General features: G+C 46.1%; 1 protein-coding gene across 2 annotated transcripts in view; it reads right to left on the bottom strand.

Moving 5' to 3' along the window:
• The window catches only part of SND1 (staphylococcal nuclease and tudor domain containing 1), a 2,043,911-nt gene that overhangs the window by 1,441,918 nt on the left and 584,892 nt on the right, over nt 1-17,101 (bottom strand). For both annotated transcript variants that reach the window (XM_085653683.1, XM_085653684.1), the window contains exon 12: nt 10,972-11,072. In XM_085653683.1, coding sequence (XP_085509809.1) covers nt 10,972-11,072 — 101 coding nt within the window. The remainder of the gene's footprint in view (nt 1-10,971; nt 11,073-17,101) is intronic.

The following is a 17,101-nucleotide window of genomic DNA, read 5'->3' as shown; positions in this document are numbered from 1 at the left end:
TGCATTAAATAAATACATTAAATAAATAAAATGCCAATAGACCCGGTTCAGTCAGGAGGCTGCCGATTTTTGACGCCAAAAAGGGTTTTATTTTAACGGTCTCCTTCCTGAAATTGCCTCTGCTTCGATGAGGAAAATACACCCCCCCACGTTATGTTATGTTATGTTATTTACTTTTATTACGCGCACAGATACTCGAAGAGTGTCCCGGCGCGATTCAGGGATGACAAAAATAAAAAAACTCGACCCTACGAGAAGAGGTAAGTTTTAAGTCGTTTTTTAAAAGCCCCAGAGTCTTCAACCAATCGGAGAGAAAGGGGGAGCTCATTCCAGGCGCGAGCCGCAAACAAAACCAGGGAGGCGCCACCTAGTCTATGACGCTGGAAACGCGGCACCTTCATAAGCCTGAGGGAAGAAGACCTCAGGTTACGCTCCGGCACGTAGAACGAGAACCTTTTCTGAAGGTATCCTGTTCCCCGACTGTGCAGGGCACGATGTGCAAGGGTAAGAGATTTAAAAACAATCCGGGCTCTGACCGGAAGCCAGTGGAGGGAGCGACGGTAGCCCTGAACACTCTGTCTGGGACCCAGCCCCCCCAGCAGGCGGACAGCCGCATTCTGGGTAACTTGAAGCTTATTGAGAGCATAGGCTGGGAGTCCAGCATAGAGGGCATTGGCATAGTCCAAGCGGGACAAATAAGAGCCCGAACCACAGATTCCCTAGCCGCTTGAGGCAGCAACGGAAGAAATCTTCTCAAAATTTTGAGAAGACCGAAACAACAACCTGTCAGACGAGTAACCTGGCTAGAAAAGGAAAGGTTATTGTCGAAAAAAATGCCCAGGTTCTTAACGGTCTGGCTGTTAGACACAGGTGGTGGGAACTCAGGTGGCCAAATAGCCTCCCTGAATCCAGAGGGGAAGTCACCAAACATCAACACCTCGGATTTGTCCTCATTGCATTTTAAATGAGCCGACGCCATCCAATCAAAGACCGAGGAGAGACACCTCTGTACACGGGCCACTGAGGACCCCTGTTTGTCCCAGGTGAACAGAAGTTGCGTATCGTCGGCATATGCAATGACCTTGGCCCCCAGCCCCTCTGCTAAAAAGACCAGAGGAGTAAGATAGATATTGAACAAGAGGGGGCTAAGGGACGAGCCCTGGGGAACACCTGTACCAACTAAAAGTGGTGTTGAAGCCGCCGGGGGTAACCAGACTTGCTGGTAGCGGCCATCCAAGAAAGATTTGATCCAGTCCCAGACCGGGCCCGACACACCAATCTTCGAGAGTCTGTCCAGCAACAACGAATGGGGGACAGTATCAAAGGCTGCCGACAGGTCGAGCAGCACAAGGGCAGCCTTCCCGCCGGCATCTAGACAGTCCCAAATTGCTTCAGAGATTTCCAGAAGAGCACCTTCCGTACTGAAGGAAGGCCGGAAACCTGATTGTGCAGGATGAAGGAGATTCGCACTTTCGACAAACTCAGACAACTGTCTGTTCACTATCTTCTCACAGACTTTAGACAGACTAGGGAGAAGAGAAATGGGTCTGTAGTTTCCTGGCACTGAAGGGTCGAGAGTCGATTTCTTCAGTAAAGGGAGGATTTTGGCCTGCTTCCAACAACTAGGAACCCTGCCCTCCTGCAAGGATAGATTAATAATAAAATTCACTTCCTCATTGACTGTTTCTGCTACCGAAGCCAGGAGTCTTGCAGAGCAAGGATCGTCCGGAGAACCGGACTTCAGACCCTGAAGAATTCTCAGAGTGCCCGGGAGATCCACCGGGGAAAAGTTGGAGAAGGAGTGAATAGTAGGCAGAATCACTGGAGCAGAGAGAGAGGAGACAGAAGGAGCCATAGGCCCAGTAGAAGCCAGCGAGGCAGAGAAGCTGTTTTGTATCATTAAAATCTTGTCTCGAAAGAAAGTAGAGAGCGTCTCGCACCAATCAGTTGTTGCAGGTAGGATGCAGCTCTGCGCCACAGGGGACAGAAAGCTTTGGACGATGGAAAAAATTTCTTTCGAGTTGTTCTTGGCTTGAATAATCCGACTGGCGAAGAAAGCCCTTTTAGCAGAAGAAATCGCTTTATAATAAGTCTTTTGACCTAGCCTGAGTTGCTTCTTCGCTAGCGGACAATAATTACCAAGACGCCAGGCGCGCTCCAATTTCTTACAACCCTGTTTGAGGAGACGCAGATCCTCCGTAAACCAGGGTTTAGAGGGGGAAGCTCTAGACTGTCTAGCCGAGGTGGGTATGGCAATGGCCGCCCAGGAGCCCAACAGCCAGTTAGAAAAGGCATCAAGACACTGGTCAAGGTCTTGTGACAGAGGTGGCCTATTTGCCGCCAGCGCCTTAGCAAAGAGAAGGGGGTCAACCTTCTTGAATGCTGGTTTGTGGCTGACCATTGGACTGACAACGGGCGGGGTCACCACCCATGAGAAGGGGATTAGAAAATGATCCGACCAGGGGACAGGGAGTGGAGCTTTGACTGAAATAGGGAAGTTGGAAAAGATAGGATCAAGAATATGTCCCCCAATATGAGTAGCCTGATCGACCCATTGAGAGAGCTGCGCAGAATGGCAAATGTCCAGAAAATCGCGTGTGTCTTTTAAATTATGTTGATCGAAATGAATATTGATGTCGCCAAGAATCACATAGTGGGAGAACTGTAGAGCTCTCATGGAGACCGCCTCCACACAGGCCTGGAGGAAAGCATGGGCTACTCCCGGAGGACGGTAGATCAGGGACCCACCCAGAGAAAAGTGGGCCGAACAGCGGAGGTTAAAGTCAAGAACTTCACAGCCCACCCACGTGCTGAGCGAGCACTTATCCAACGCCCACGTCTCTTTGAAAATAACAGCCAAACCCCCACCTCTCCCTGTAGTACGATCTAATCTGCTGATTTTATACCCCGAGGGAATGGCCAATGTGACAATAGGGTCGGAGGAATTGTCAAGCCACGTCTCTGTGAGAAATAGAAAGTCCAGAGCTTTATCGTCTAGGAGCTCAAACACTTCTGCGTGGTGCTTTTTCAGAGAGCGTGCATTAAGTAGCGCCGCCGAAATGACAGGGGAGTTAGAGGTTTTAGTGCCAGAACCCACACCCAACTCAAGGCAGAAGCCAGACGCCTCGCACACAAAGTCTTGCATCCCATACAAATTAGGGAGCTGCTTCGGATTGCAAGATGACCCCCGCATCTGGATAAGACACTCACGTGAGTAAGACCAGTTGCGAGAATCCTCCTCCCTGAAATGGGCAGCATAACTGGCCCCGGCTCCCGTCGGGCTGCTGACGGGCGCAGACGGGCTTGCCTTAGGCGCGCCTTCGGCGCGCCAGCGGCGCGCCCGCTGCGCTCGTCCGCTGCGCGAACGTGCAGCGTGCATTTAAATATTGCCGGTGGTGGGGAGACTAGAGCGCGGTCAAGAGAAAATGGCGCCTAGTTCTGTCCCGCCGGAAGTGAGGAGGCTCACACGGCAGCGAGAATTACACTTTTGAATGCCCCCAAAAGTATCTCCTCACGAGTGTGCAAATTTCGCAAATATAAAAATTATCACAGATTAAACACAGTAAAAAGAGCAATCAATTGAGCACATTTAAAAGAGCAGCAAAAACATCGGTATTAGTAAGAGTACGAGCAAAATTCTGTCAGCCCACACCATTTATTTTCCAAAATCTCCCACTTTGCTGTTCTAAAGTGTTGCCATGTATGATTTACCCACTGTTGTGATATCATACAGGCCTTTCAGGGCAGGGTGACAGGTCTCACTGAGAGCCTGTCATTGCAGTGCTGCCTGTCTCCTTTGACTGAAAGTAGAAAGCACAACTACAGGAGGGGTAGGGAAGGTGGTGGAGCTTGGTCAAGTGGGCAGGTAAGAGTTGTTCCCTTTTGGACAGGGATACATAAGAGATCATGTCATGTATGGCTCCCCCATTACTCCTCTGCCGGTGAAAAGTGAATTATGAGGATGTTTTTACTTTGAGGTTCTAAGTGACATTAGTGGAAAACAAGCGGAGCTCATGTTGTCAATTTTATGTCACTCTGAAACCCTTGGAGAAAAACATCCCTGTAATTCAGTTACCCATCTGTAATTCTAGAAATATTACATGGGATTCGGTTATCCCTATTTTAATAGCTTACAGTTACAAGCAGATAGGGAGTGTTTATTTTTTGCACTCTTTAGACAGAAAAGCAGTAATATTTCTGTATGATCCTACATGTGCCAAGATACTGACTTGAATTGAGCTGTTTCTAATATCTGTTTACAACAATTATCTAACTGGGTTTTGATGCGTTTCCTTTTGCACTAGATGTTTTATTTTCATTCTTTATTTTGCAAACATACTCACTGTTTCATATGAAAGGGCAACGCACCAAGGTTTTAAGTGGGTTGTGGGAAAGGTGATAGAGTGATCATATGTTATATGGGATAAAGTACCCCCCCTGGTGTACGGTATAAGAATATTGCAAGTCACCTCTGAGTTCCTTGACCCTAAAAAGGAGCGAGGCCGAATACTTTGTTCCTCTATATGGTTATAGAACCCCTCTAACTTGCAATATCCTTATAATGTACAGCAGTAATATTAATGAAAGCAGTAATCTTACAATAGATGCCATCCTCTTTGCTGCTGCCACATTTGGTGAGTTGTGAAAGTTGGAGCAATAAAGATGCCTTTAAATTCTGTGTTTAACTTGTCAAATTTGCCAGTGATTTGAAGACAGAGATTAGATGCCAGTCTGCTTTATTCATTTAACATGGGGATTGGTGTTTACTTTTCTTTTCTGACTGTAAAGTGAGTTTTTTAAAGTGCATTATATGGGCGTGTAGGATTTTTTATTTTTGCAATTCACAACTAGATGTAAATAGCTGTAAATGAAATGTATGCATTCAACAGTTAGGGAAGGAAAAAGTAAGCAGCTGTTTGTAATTCTGAAGTGTGCTGGAAACCAAGATTTTAATAGGATCAATACACTTTGTGATGCACAAATGATAAATATTCACAGAAAACCCGCATCTACATGTTATCACTTATATGCTGCATCGTTTTATCAGTAAAATTGTAGGTCTGTGCAAATTTAGTGCCCATTTCAGTGCAAAATTTGCTATCTGTAAATGACATTGCGCTACCACACAATGTTTTATTTACATTAAAAAAAAAAAAAATCGCCAGCATCATATCCTTTAAAGGTAGGTGGGTCACAAAAGTTTGTTCTAAGGAGTGGGTCATGGTTCTAAAAAGTTTGGGAATCATTGCTCTAGAAGCCTTCCACTTTGTCCCAGCAACACGCTTTTAATGAGGATAGTAATGAAACTTATTGTCTGCACTGCCACACACCTCTGATAATAATTCAGGTAATATTAATAGTATTATTACGAGCTCCTACTTTGCCAATGCCACACTGCTCGGTCCTCAGCTCAGTGCCCGTTCACACTCTCGCTTTCTGCAGACTGCTTTTGTTGTGGTGTCACTCTTGAGGTTTTAAGATTCTCCACAGGCCTCTGGATAGTTCTCCAGTATTTTTAATACCGTAACCTTGTCTGTCGTGTTCTCCGTATTATATTAGTCATGGGCACTGCAAATCTAAAGGATTACTTGTTTGTTTGTAGTAATCTTTCCATTTAATCACTTTTCAAAACCACTGAACACTCCCAAATATTTCTCTGCTGTGCCATTCATGAGGCGTAATAATAATAATAAAAATAATCGAAGTATCACAATGCTGATTAGAGGTGCCCACTTTCGGGATGCTGTTTGAATGAGGTGTCACTTCATCCCTAAGGCACAGGGAGGTCGCGACCCATGTCTGGGCGTAACTGCCATTTAGAGCAACACACTTAGCGCTACAGATGTTCTGCAGCCGGTACTGCACCTAGCGCAAGGCTGTAACTATATGGATGTGTAAATGTCAAGATTGCATTGCCTGTCTTTAAGCTGTTCTCCCACAGGGCCAGAAAGGCTGACTACTTTGACCCCAGAAAAAACAAGCATTTGCAATGCAATAGGTCTCGCATTTACGCGAGTTTGACCTTTTGGCATTGCAAATGACAATGGCTTTTATTTAGGTTTCAAAAACCAAAACAAACAAAAGGCAATGTCATTTACAATAAAATTAGATCAAACTCTCGCAAATGCGAGACCTATTGCAATGCAAATGCTTGTTCATATATAGGGAAGAGGTGGGCGAGGTAACAGGGGCTGGAGGTTTCACAGTGGCACTGTACATACTCATTTCTCATATACGGAGGAGATGTGGGCCAGTCACTGAAAACTTGAGCTAGATGCTTGGCTCTTGCTCAGCTCGACATCCTCTAGGACCCTCAAGCACAAAACGAGCCAAGATTTCATGCGCCTTCTGCCTGCCACCCAAAGCTGTAACGTCATGGGTCAAGAATTGAATGCGACGCTTTAATCTTTGATGTAAAACAGGAGAGCAAGAGCCATCTAGTGGCAGGATTGCATAATGAGAAACTAGAAAACCTGGGATCAATTCCGGTTTCAGTGCTTGATCAAAGTGTGTGATCCTTGGCAATGTTAATTCACTGAGCCTCCCTCTTCCTCGTGATCACATAGGAGCATTCGCATAGGAACCACCTGGGACAGCGGGAATCCCTATTTATAAGTTGAAACTTATTTTGAACAGTGGCAGATCGTCTCTCTCAAGCCTCGCTGCACCTCATCCAAGTCTAATGGAAGTGCTGTATGTCACGCGAGGAGCAACCTCTGTGGTGCCTCGGTGAAGTAATTCACCGCAGTCAGTGGTGTCGAGCCTCTCCTTAAGTCGCTCTTCTAGCAAGCTAGGCGAGCCAGCAGAGTACGGGAAGGCAGGAGATACTCTTTTCTGTTAACGTTACTGCGGACTCAGCTGGCAAGAGAAAAAATAAATAGGAGAGGTTAAGCACCCCAATTAAATAATTAGCTAACAAGGGGGGGGGCTCTGTGCCCCCACAGTGTTTGCTCCCATAGCATGATTTCAGACAGGCATGTTCAGTCGCTCTGTAGTTTCTGTAGAAACATTCCAAACACATAAGCATGACATTACATTTTATGACTACGAACATGGATGTGTGCATATAGTACCTTTTATTTAAGATGCGATAAGTGTACTCAACTTTAAAGGGCCAGGAAGGGTGGTGTGCATAACTGAGGGACGTGTGGGGGAGAAGTCAACATAGGGGAGGAATGGGGAGTGAACTGTGGAACAACAGACTTCGGGGGACCCTTAAGGGTGGATATAAAAAAAAAAAGACCGGGTGCAGGAAGCAATGGATGAGCTGGGATGTGGAGGAGCAGAAAGCAACTCAGCGCAAGGGAGAGCAGTAGGGTGACCAACTGGCATTGGTGCAAATTCAGGACGGTGAGTGTCAAAATTCAGGACAAAGGGTCAAAATTCAGGACACAAATTCAGGACAGGAGATCAAAATTCAGGACAAAACTTCAGGACAGAGGAGGTCGCGCAATTGTATATAAGTAAGCCCAGCCATATCCAAACATTCAACCATTTGCAAACCTATCCATCATGTATCCTTCCATCTATCATTTCACTCATCCATCCCTTCATCCATCCTTTCACTCATCTATCCATTATCCATCCATCCACCCTTTCACCCTATCCATCTGTACACTCATCCATCCACTCTTCTACCCATCCATCCATTCACTCATCCATCCAGCCATTTACCCTTTCACCCATCCAGCCACCCTTTCACTTACTCATCCATCCATCCACACAGTCCCTCATCCTTCCACCCATCCACCCTTTCAGTCATCCATCCATCCTCCCTTTCTCTCTCCATCGACCCTTTCACTTAGCCATCCTTCCTTCCATCCACCCACCCATCCATCCATCTACTCATCCACTCATGAATCCATCCATGGACCCTATCACTCATCCATCCTTTCTCTCATCCATTTATCCTTTCACTCCTTCACTCATCTATTCTTCCTTTTGTCCATCTACCCTCCCTTTCACTCACTCATCCATCCTTACATCCACCCTTTCACTCATCCGTCCATCCATTCACCCTTGCACTTATCAATACATCAATCCATCCATCATTTCACTCATCCATCCACCCACTCACTCATCATCCACCTTTTCACTCATCCATCCTTTCACTCATCCATCCACCCTTTTACCCATCCAGCTACCCTTCCACCCATACATCCAGCTATTTACCTTTTTCCTCATCCATCCTTCCACTCACTCATCAATCCATCCATCCTCTCTCATTATCCATCTATTCAATCTTTCATTCATCCATTTACCCTTTCACTAATTCATCCAGCCATCCACCCATCCCTTCACTTACTCACTCGCCCACCTTTTCATATTAATTTTGAGCTGAGCCTTTTCGAGTAGAGGCCCATCAAGAACTTCACCCTCGCTGCAGGAGCCATTCCAGGACTGGGACAGAAGCCACCCAGGGCGGAGACAGGATCCACCACAAGGGGGACAGGAGCCATCACAGGTGGGGGGACAGGAGCCATCACTGGGGAAGGGGGGGCTCAGAAGGGGGAACAGGAACCACCAGGGTGGGCACAGGGGTGGGCATGCAGTATTCTAGTATCATCTTGGTCTCTTCCAGGGTGGGGTAGGGCTCCTCACCCCCTCCTGGACAAGACAAGGAGAAGACCGGTTCTCTTTCCAAAATGTTAGTTTTGCCATTCCCACTGTGATGTACAGTACTTAAAGGAGATACTCCAAGAGAACTGATTTAACTGATTGTCCTCCATACTTTGTTAATCAGTGTGGGTGCAATTGTGCCATTTCTTTATGTTATTACATTATAGACTGCATGTTTGCAGAACCGAGGTTTGCTTACAATTTAGTGACAGTGATTAAGCTCTGTGAAGAGAACCACGTGCTGCCTCAGTGTAATCAGGGCCGGTTCTAGGAAGTTTGGGGCCCTGGGCAGCAAAAGAATGTGTGAGACCCCTTTAAATTGCAGAGACATGATGCATTCAGGGCTGTTTGCATGTGAATAGATGCCCCCACTCCTGACGCTGCAGCCCCTCCCTCTCAGTCACCTTCAAGCACCTCTTGACACCTCATCAAGGGCTGAAGGTGTGAGGGTAGCCATCCTGCTGTGCCTCTCCAATGCTGCTGGGTATCTTGGTACTGCATCGAGTCTGTTACACCCGACCTCAACAGCATCGGAGTCAAGCAGGGAGGTGGGTGGAAGCTGTGCCGGCTTTAGGGTGGTGCGACTGGTGCCCCGTTAAAATTACGGACAAATGGCGTCCGTTAAAGAATCCTTCACGGACAACGGACAGACGGCCGAAATTACAGACTGTCCGTGAAATTTACGGACGGTTGGTCACCCTAGAGAGCAGGTGTTTGAGAGGCTGGAAGCAGCACAGAAAGGAGACAGCAGTCAAACACATCGACATTCCTAGAGTGCTGAAAAGAAAAAAGTAGTTCCTTGACTGTGCGCGTAGACGGATACAAGTCAACCAATCAAAAGGATGCTAAGGAAGCTATACCACAAAGGCTCAAATGAGTGAAAGAAAGCCAATCAGTGATAAGCAATGGTCTAGCCCAAATCCCACTATTTCTTTTGGTATGGTTCACTACATTTTTTTGGTAACAAGCCTCTAAAAGCGGGGACCTAACGATGGTCTAACTGCTATCAATGACATGGGGGCACTCTCCCAATGAATATGAATTATTACCTATATTCAAGCCTACCAGAGAAAAGCTGTGAACAGTGAAGCTCCCATTTCTACTGACATTAACGAAGGCCTCTTAACGACTCCACTTATATATAATTTTTAAAAAAGGTGTCGAGTTTCCCACATCCCCAAAGTCCTGCCCCGTTTGGGAGACTATACATTATTTCATACATTTGCCATAATTCACCAATGTTTATTTGGTTCAAAGTGGACACATTAGAAGCCCTTGGAACAAAGGTATGTACAGAAGCACTATGTACTAACGACTTTCACAAAAACATCCCAAGGTTATTACACTATGCGAAATCACTTGGACAAGGACATGCCCTGCACGTATTACCTAGGAAAGGGCAACACTAGCCACTCCCCACTTCTCCAGGCAGCTGAAAAATGTATGTTGGCCTTTTGCTACAGGGCTGCAGTGGTAATTAAAGATACAAGGTGGGCACTCCTCTGCAGTACCGGGGGAGCGAGGATGAGGAGCAGTCCCCAACACTATTCCTGCTCTGGATGTATGTGGCACATATGTCTTTCGTGGAGACGTTACGTTTAGAACAATCACTGGAAAAGCTAATAGGGCTGGATTTAATGCGGCAACAAGTGCACACACAGGCATGAAATAGTGCGTCTTCGTGCAAGAAGCTGCTGCCAGGGTGAGAGGCGGGCAGATTTAAAATAGTATCTCATGCACTGCAATGCATGCACTCAGGGAAGGGATACACCCAGCGATCAATATCAGTAGGAAAGGTAGGAATTATCCCATGGGTTAATCCAAGATGCGACTGGAAGTCTCGAGTGAATGGCTAAAGCAGGCAAGTCAAAACGAGTTGATAGAGTAAAGGAGCGGATTCAAGGCTCACTATATGTAGTTTTTAAAGAAAAGGTCTTCTGAGACAGCTGCACTGTGAGACCCCGACTTAATGTTCGTGGTCAGTAGAGGTAAATGGCTGGTGAGAAGCAAAACGTAACTTTCATGCCCAGCAAACATCAAATCTGAAAAACACACCATTTGTAGCACCTTACTGATTTACAGACATCTCTACCAAGAATACAAAACAAAGTTCTAGTCGTAAGGCGCACGGTAGCAGACATCGGTCACCCTCGTGCATACCACAGCTTATCAAATCTTTAGCATCAAAATTCTACACGTACAACGCCTACAGACAATTGTTTGTTTGAACACATTGTTTGGGGCAATTACTCCCCAAATACAGACTTCAATAGAGTGGAACACCACACGGCTCGCTGGTCCGAAGCTGCGAGACGTACTGGCCCCCACCTAGCATGCCCGCAGAGTACTCACATTCCGCCGATGGTGACGGTCGCACAGGTGCGCTCGGAGAACGAGGGCACGGTTTCCGTGGCGGCGCTGGCTGGGCGGATGTAGTCGACGTTCACATTCACCTGCAACAGAGAACCACGACATTAACGATTCAGACATGACTGGCGGATTCAAAATGTGGCACTTTGATGTTAACAGAAACGTGAAGCGCTCCACGGGCAAGTGTACATGAGTTTCACGCTTCATGAACATTCACGGACTCAACACTCCACCATTTTTTCTTTAATATCATCAGATGTGAAAGGCCCTCAAATTCTGTTAAGTGGGTGCTATGCCGTGACTTCTCTAAAAACCACAATCAGTAGCTAAGTGCAAGTGGCACGTCAAAACATTTTGGACAAAACTGCATAAGTATTTGCTTCATGTATTCATCAAATCAAAGACTGTGCTGAGACTGCCCCAGAGCCACCATCGCAGCTACTGGAGCACACACTGCACTCCAGAAGTGGTGGGAAACTGGATACAGGAGATAGGCCTTCTCCAGGATGACACCATCTGATCGTGAGAAGCACAGCAAGAGGGCATCGCAGTCAGAGTAACTCCAAGGTCCCAGACTCCTCAAGACCCCCAAAGGCATGCTTCAAACGCAACAACAGAGCCTTTCAACAAACACAATCGCTCCCAGTGAGAGAACAGAAGAAAATTGTGGCAACGGCCACTCACTGCTTGGATCTACGGCTTTTTGAGAACACTCACTCTCACTATGACATACAGGTGTGTCCATCTTCGAGAGTTAAAATCCTGGAAACAACCATATACAGTGAAGCATATACCAGATTCAACCCACCCAAACCATTTTCCCACTGATTAAACTACTGCACGAAAAACAGTGGTCACCTTCAGTGACGTGAAACAGTGTCAATATTTTTGTATTTTATTGACCGCAGTATTTATTATCTGTTTTAACTGCATAAGTACCTATTTTGTGATGTGGTAGAGTGGTTACGAGAAGAGTTAAAGCACTGAACACACAAGTTTCACCTATTTCACAAGTACTGGTCTGGAGGATGATGCTTTTACTTGTCACAATAATTGCAACTTTGTAGTGAGGCAGACACAAACTACTGGTTTCTGCACTCGGACCGGTTCTTCACAGGTTGCAGGATACAGGTACGGAGTTCGACATGCTTTCAAGAGTACAGGGTAATTTCTGTGCTCAAAACACACACACGATAAAACACCCTGCCATGGAAATATTCCCACAGTATCAGTGCCAGGTTATTGAACAGGAAATGATATGTGGAGATACGTCATAATACAGAGGTGAGTGTCATGCCGGTTATTTTACGAATAATACACCAAATGAGTATCTTATGGACTATGGAATAACGAGGTGATACATTTTCGCATTACCCACTCCAACATCCCACAAGACAGAAAAGCTTTATTATAGGTTACAATTCAGTGGTGTTCTGAGAAGGTAAAAGCAGCCATGGATATACAGTGTTCTTACCTGACCCACACTGTAAGGAGTTGAGTGTAGCAAGTGAGTCAAAGATGATTCGAGGGGCAAATTATTGTTTACAAGAAAACTGCCTGTTCCACCTGCACAGATTGCCAGGACGGATGGTCAATAATCCATATTTACGCATCCTCCTCCAAAAGTAACAACTTCGCCCTCAAGCTATTGGGTTTTATCCTGTTTCACATATGGCCTGTCCAGCCTTGGGCCAATTTGATAGACTTTAACTGGAAAACCATCCTTTGCAAACTAGCATGTGGATTATGCTTCACAGATGCCCTCCCATCCGTAGCCGGTCTTCCCAGGCATTTAAACACTATGCCAGTACTTCACTGGTTATCGATAGATAAAGTCACTCAAATTATTTGGTCTCACAATCATCGGAGCTGAGGAAGATGGAAACTGATGCTTTGAGAATTGCATATTTCCCATTCAGCTGATTTAGCGTTCGACCACTGACCTCCTGCGTGTACAACCAATGTCTCCACTAGAAGTACTCCCTAACCAGTAAACACTATTAAAAACTAACCACTGCAATGAAACTAAACAGGCCACAAACTGCAAGTGTTGTTTAGTCAGCACAAGGTAAGAATCTACATGACTGCAGCAACTCTGTGGTTGCCACTATGAAACGAATGACAGACATGGAGCCAAGTAAAATACGTATTGCATGTACATGGAAGGCAGCATGTGTGCAGGCGAAGACAAGAAACTATGGTCCACAGGTCACAACATCGAAATTGAGTCTTCCTGTGACCTGCATGATATGCAACATGATAGCAGGAGTGGGTAAGGGATTAAAGAAGGGTCCCTCCCATATCAGAAAAACCGTTATAACGAACAACATCATTGATACTTCAGAGACGTAAATGATATCGTAAACAACTACTGGACCTCAATTTTTGTTGGCTACTATTCTGAAAAGGGATAACAAATGCATCTGATGTGGTCTGCCTACTGTATTTGTATTTATCAGAACCCACGTATGCCACTGGAAAGCCTGGGTCCATCTTTCTGCTGTTATAGGCTGAAAGTTCTCGTCAGTTGAAATCAGTTAATGCCATGTCTGCATTTTGCTGATGGATGATTAAACCTACTCAGCTGGTTAACGTATAAAGACCATCTTTTCAGACAATTAAGGACTACAAGAATCCATTCAGTATTTCAAAACGAGTTTGAGCTCTAGCATTAAACTCTGTTGGCAGTACAGCCCTCCTCACAGACTTACGAGACTCCATCCTGACCCCCTCCACAGCAGTGTTTTATGCTGCCTGCAAAGTGAAAAGACCAATGAAATAATATCACATTACACCAATCAAATGACCTACAATGGCTGGCTCCCTTGTGACCAGTGTTCAAGATCTGCAGTGTCATTTGCAAGATCATGCCAATCATGAAGTAATCCTATCTGGCTAGACTGGTCTGGGGTGGAGGAGCTACGGCAGAACTTGTAACGGACTAACCCGACTCACCGCAAGCACGGTTCACTGAAGCCTTGTGATCATAGATTCACACTTCAGAACAAATCTAAAGAAAGATAAAGTAATCCTTAGTCCACTAATCTTAATCTTGCTTAGACAGCAAGAAACATAGGGCACGCCAAAAGCAAAGTCTTAGCAAAGACTACTGAAACACAAAATAATTTTAACACCAGAAAACTCATCTATGCACAAAGACTTATCCCCGCCCCTATCCAGAATTTAAAGACACAGAAGGTGATGGGATGATGCTCTACCCACTTGCAATAGCTGGGGTAGCATTCCAACCCATCGTTCTCTTTCCCCACCATGCCACTTCAGCTTAGACCGAGCCATATGCAAATCTTGTCTTGGTCCTTCTCGAATGGGAACACTCCAAATCCGAACTGCCAAGCCAGGTCCTCTGGGACCCACATCTGGGCATACATTTGGTCAATTAGGCAGTTACAAACACACTAAAGGGTATACCTAGATGTGCGATCCACGCTCACTGTCACTGGTGCCAAGCCACACCCGAATGACCAGCTCCAATCAAGGCAAAACCAGTTTTGTGATGCTTGTGTCCAGGTTCAGTGAGGACATGGCTTGGAAGTTTGGACTGGACTGTTCCCTCTTTGAAGCCTGGGTCAAGGCTGATCTGCATGTAGCTGCAACCAAACTAAGGTACCATGGTGGGTCAAAAGAACAATGGATTGGAACACTACCAAGAACAACTGCCAGTCGTTCGACTTACTGTAAGCATTTCTCCCCTCACCACTTCTGTTTGACATATACAGAATCTTGCTGAAATAAAATGGTCAGCAGGCGCTATATTAAAAAAACCTACACTGCCTACAAAAATCTAAGCAGTTTACATCCAACCTCCCAATTAGCGATGGCACTTGGAGTAAACCATTTCCCAATGCCCATCGCTTATACAAAATAATTGACGTTTGTCTTGGCAGCGGTGAATATTTGACGTCCTGTCAGGCCAGCATTCTTTCACCTCCTATGTTTGAGTGAGGAAGGCAGATTGGAAGAATGCCGTTGCAGCGGCAGAGCCCTGGCGACTGCATGCCTGTTCAGATACAAGGCGCAGGCAAACAAATACAGTAAACAGTGGCTGCGTGCGCATCCGAGGTTTATTTGCAAAAAAGACCGGAGGGGCTATTGACTGGAAGGGCTTAGATGGTTTGTCAAGGAGGCTGAAGTAATGGGTCAGCATACTTCATTACTCTGTCCAATTAAGTCATGGTGTCCCCGCATTGATATCTTCAAGTATCTATTAAATTGTGTATAATTGGCCAACACGGCTAAGCCTTGTATTCATGCAGTAATGGCTTATTGACCCGCTCTGACCAACTTTGACAAGTAAACCCAGGCTGTCATAATAAGTAACACGATACTGCTTACCACAGACACTACGCAGTGGGCGGGAGGCGCGTGAGAGTCATGAGGCAGCCTCGCGTCAGGCGGTCTTTTGGCGCGCTTCCGTTTCCGCGTCCTCTTCATGCTTTCCGTGGTGTGCGCGAGCCCTCTTTCAAAGCGTACACCGCCTCGTGGCTCCGGCTCCACACACTGATCCCTGAAGGGCACGCACGGACGGTGTGCACTGTACTTCGCTGCCCTAACAGTGAACCACTGTTCATCGTCGCCATGGACCCCCATACAGCATGCAGGTCATCTGTCACAGCTCCTGATACAGTGCAGGCTGTAGCCCACCTTCACAGCTCATCCATTGTGCCCATCACAGTGTGCACTGTACATCGTCGCCACAGCTCCCAAAACGGTGTGTACTACACGCACCACACGTCGCACCTCCATAACGTGTGCACTGCAAATGTCAAATCTTCATACAGTGCAATGCACCAGCACGAGCTCCTCAGTGTGAACTGCACCTCGCCATCGGAGTGTGCATTGTGCCGTAGCAACCGCACCTCTTGAGTGCATCTCACTGCCACTCCCATACAGTGTGCACTGCACTCCCTAATACAGGGCATTGTACTTCGCTATCATAGCTCGCCCCTTAGTATGCATTGTAATTACTCTCGTAGCGAACCATAGAGTGCACTGCACCGCGCGGTCACAGTTTCCCTTACAGTGTGCACTGCACTCCTATAACTTCCTAGACTACACTGCACGGCACCAAACCCTAAATAGTGTGCACTGCACATCACATCATAGCTCCACATACAGTGTATATACTGAACACTGTTCGGAAACCTAGCTTCTTACAGTGCACACAATGTGGAGAGCTGTAAGAAGCGATCATAACACGTGCCTCATTTCAGCTCTTAATATGTAATTTCGCCGTAATGTAGCTATCTCTGAACACTGTCCCTCACTGTCCGCTTTCATGAAGTAGCTTTCTACCTCGTTTCATAGCTCGCCATATATTAATCCAATTGATGCAACCACCTTATATTGTGCAGAGTGCTTCATTGCATCGTCTCCCAAATACTTTACCTTCTACCTGGTACCTACCTGGAGTAGACACTGCCCCCTCATTGTAGCCCACATACTAAGCATTTTAGCTTGTCACAGAATTAAACATTTTAGCCGTCATAACTCCCTATGTATATTGGCAGTAACGCTGACTGTTCTTGTTCCCATTATGTAATCACAATATAGCTCCTGGAACAATACATTTGCTACCATTCTTTAGCTCACTTCGCCACCCCAGTTCAGACATGGCCATATGCAAATCAGTTTGACCCTGTGCCTCATGGGAACAGTCCAGCCCGAACTGCCAAGCCAGGTCTTCCCTGGACCGGAAACAAGCATCCTGGGACCGGTTTCTGGCTAATCAGCCTTCATCAGCCAGGCTAGCTTGAATCCAGTGGCAAAGTGAGCAAGGGACCCACGTCTGGGCAAAATAACGATGGATTAAACCCAGATCTGTGACTGGGGGTGAATGTTTGACAATGTTCAACATTCCGTCCATCAACTTTTTGTGGTAGAGCACTGTCATTTACAAATAGCCAAATTTTCATTGAAATGGGCTTGACATTTGCATCGACCTAGTTTTATTGGTAACGCTTTTTGGCACACAAAGCCACAAACTATGTGTGTGGAAAATGGGTTTCAGTGAATATTTAGCATTTGTGTATCACCATGGAACAGTGGGGAATAAAAGCCATTTTGCAAGGTTGCGTGACCAGGGAAGGCATTC

Source organism: Triturus cristatus, chromosome 4_1 (assembly GCF_964204655.1).
Source record: "Triturus cristatus chromosome 4_1, aTriCri1.1, whole genome shotgun sequence".
Classification (NCBI taxonomy): Eukaryota; Metazoa; Chordata; class Amphibia; order Caudata; family Salamandridae; genus Triturus; species Triturus cristatus.
This window is presented reverse-complemented; position numbering and strand designations above follow the sequence as displayed.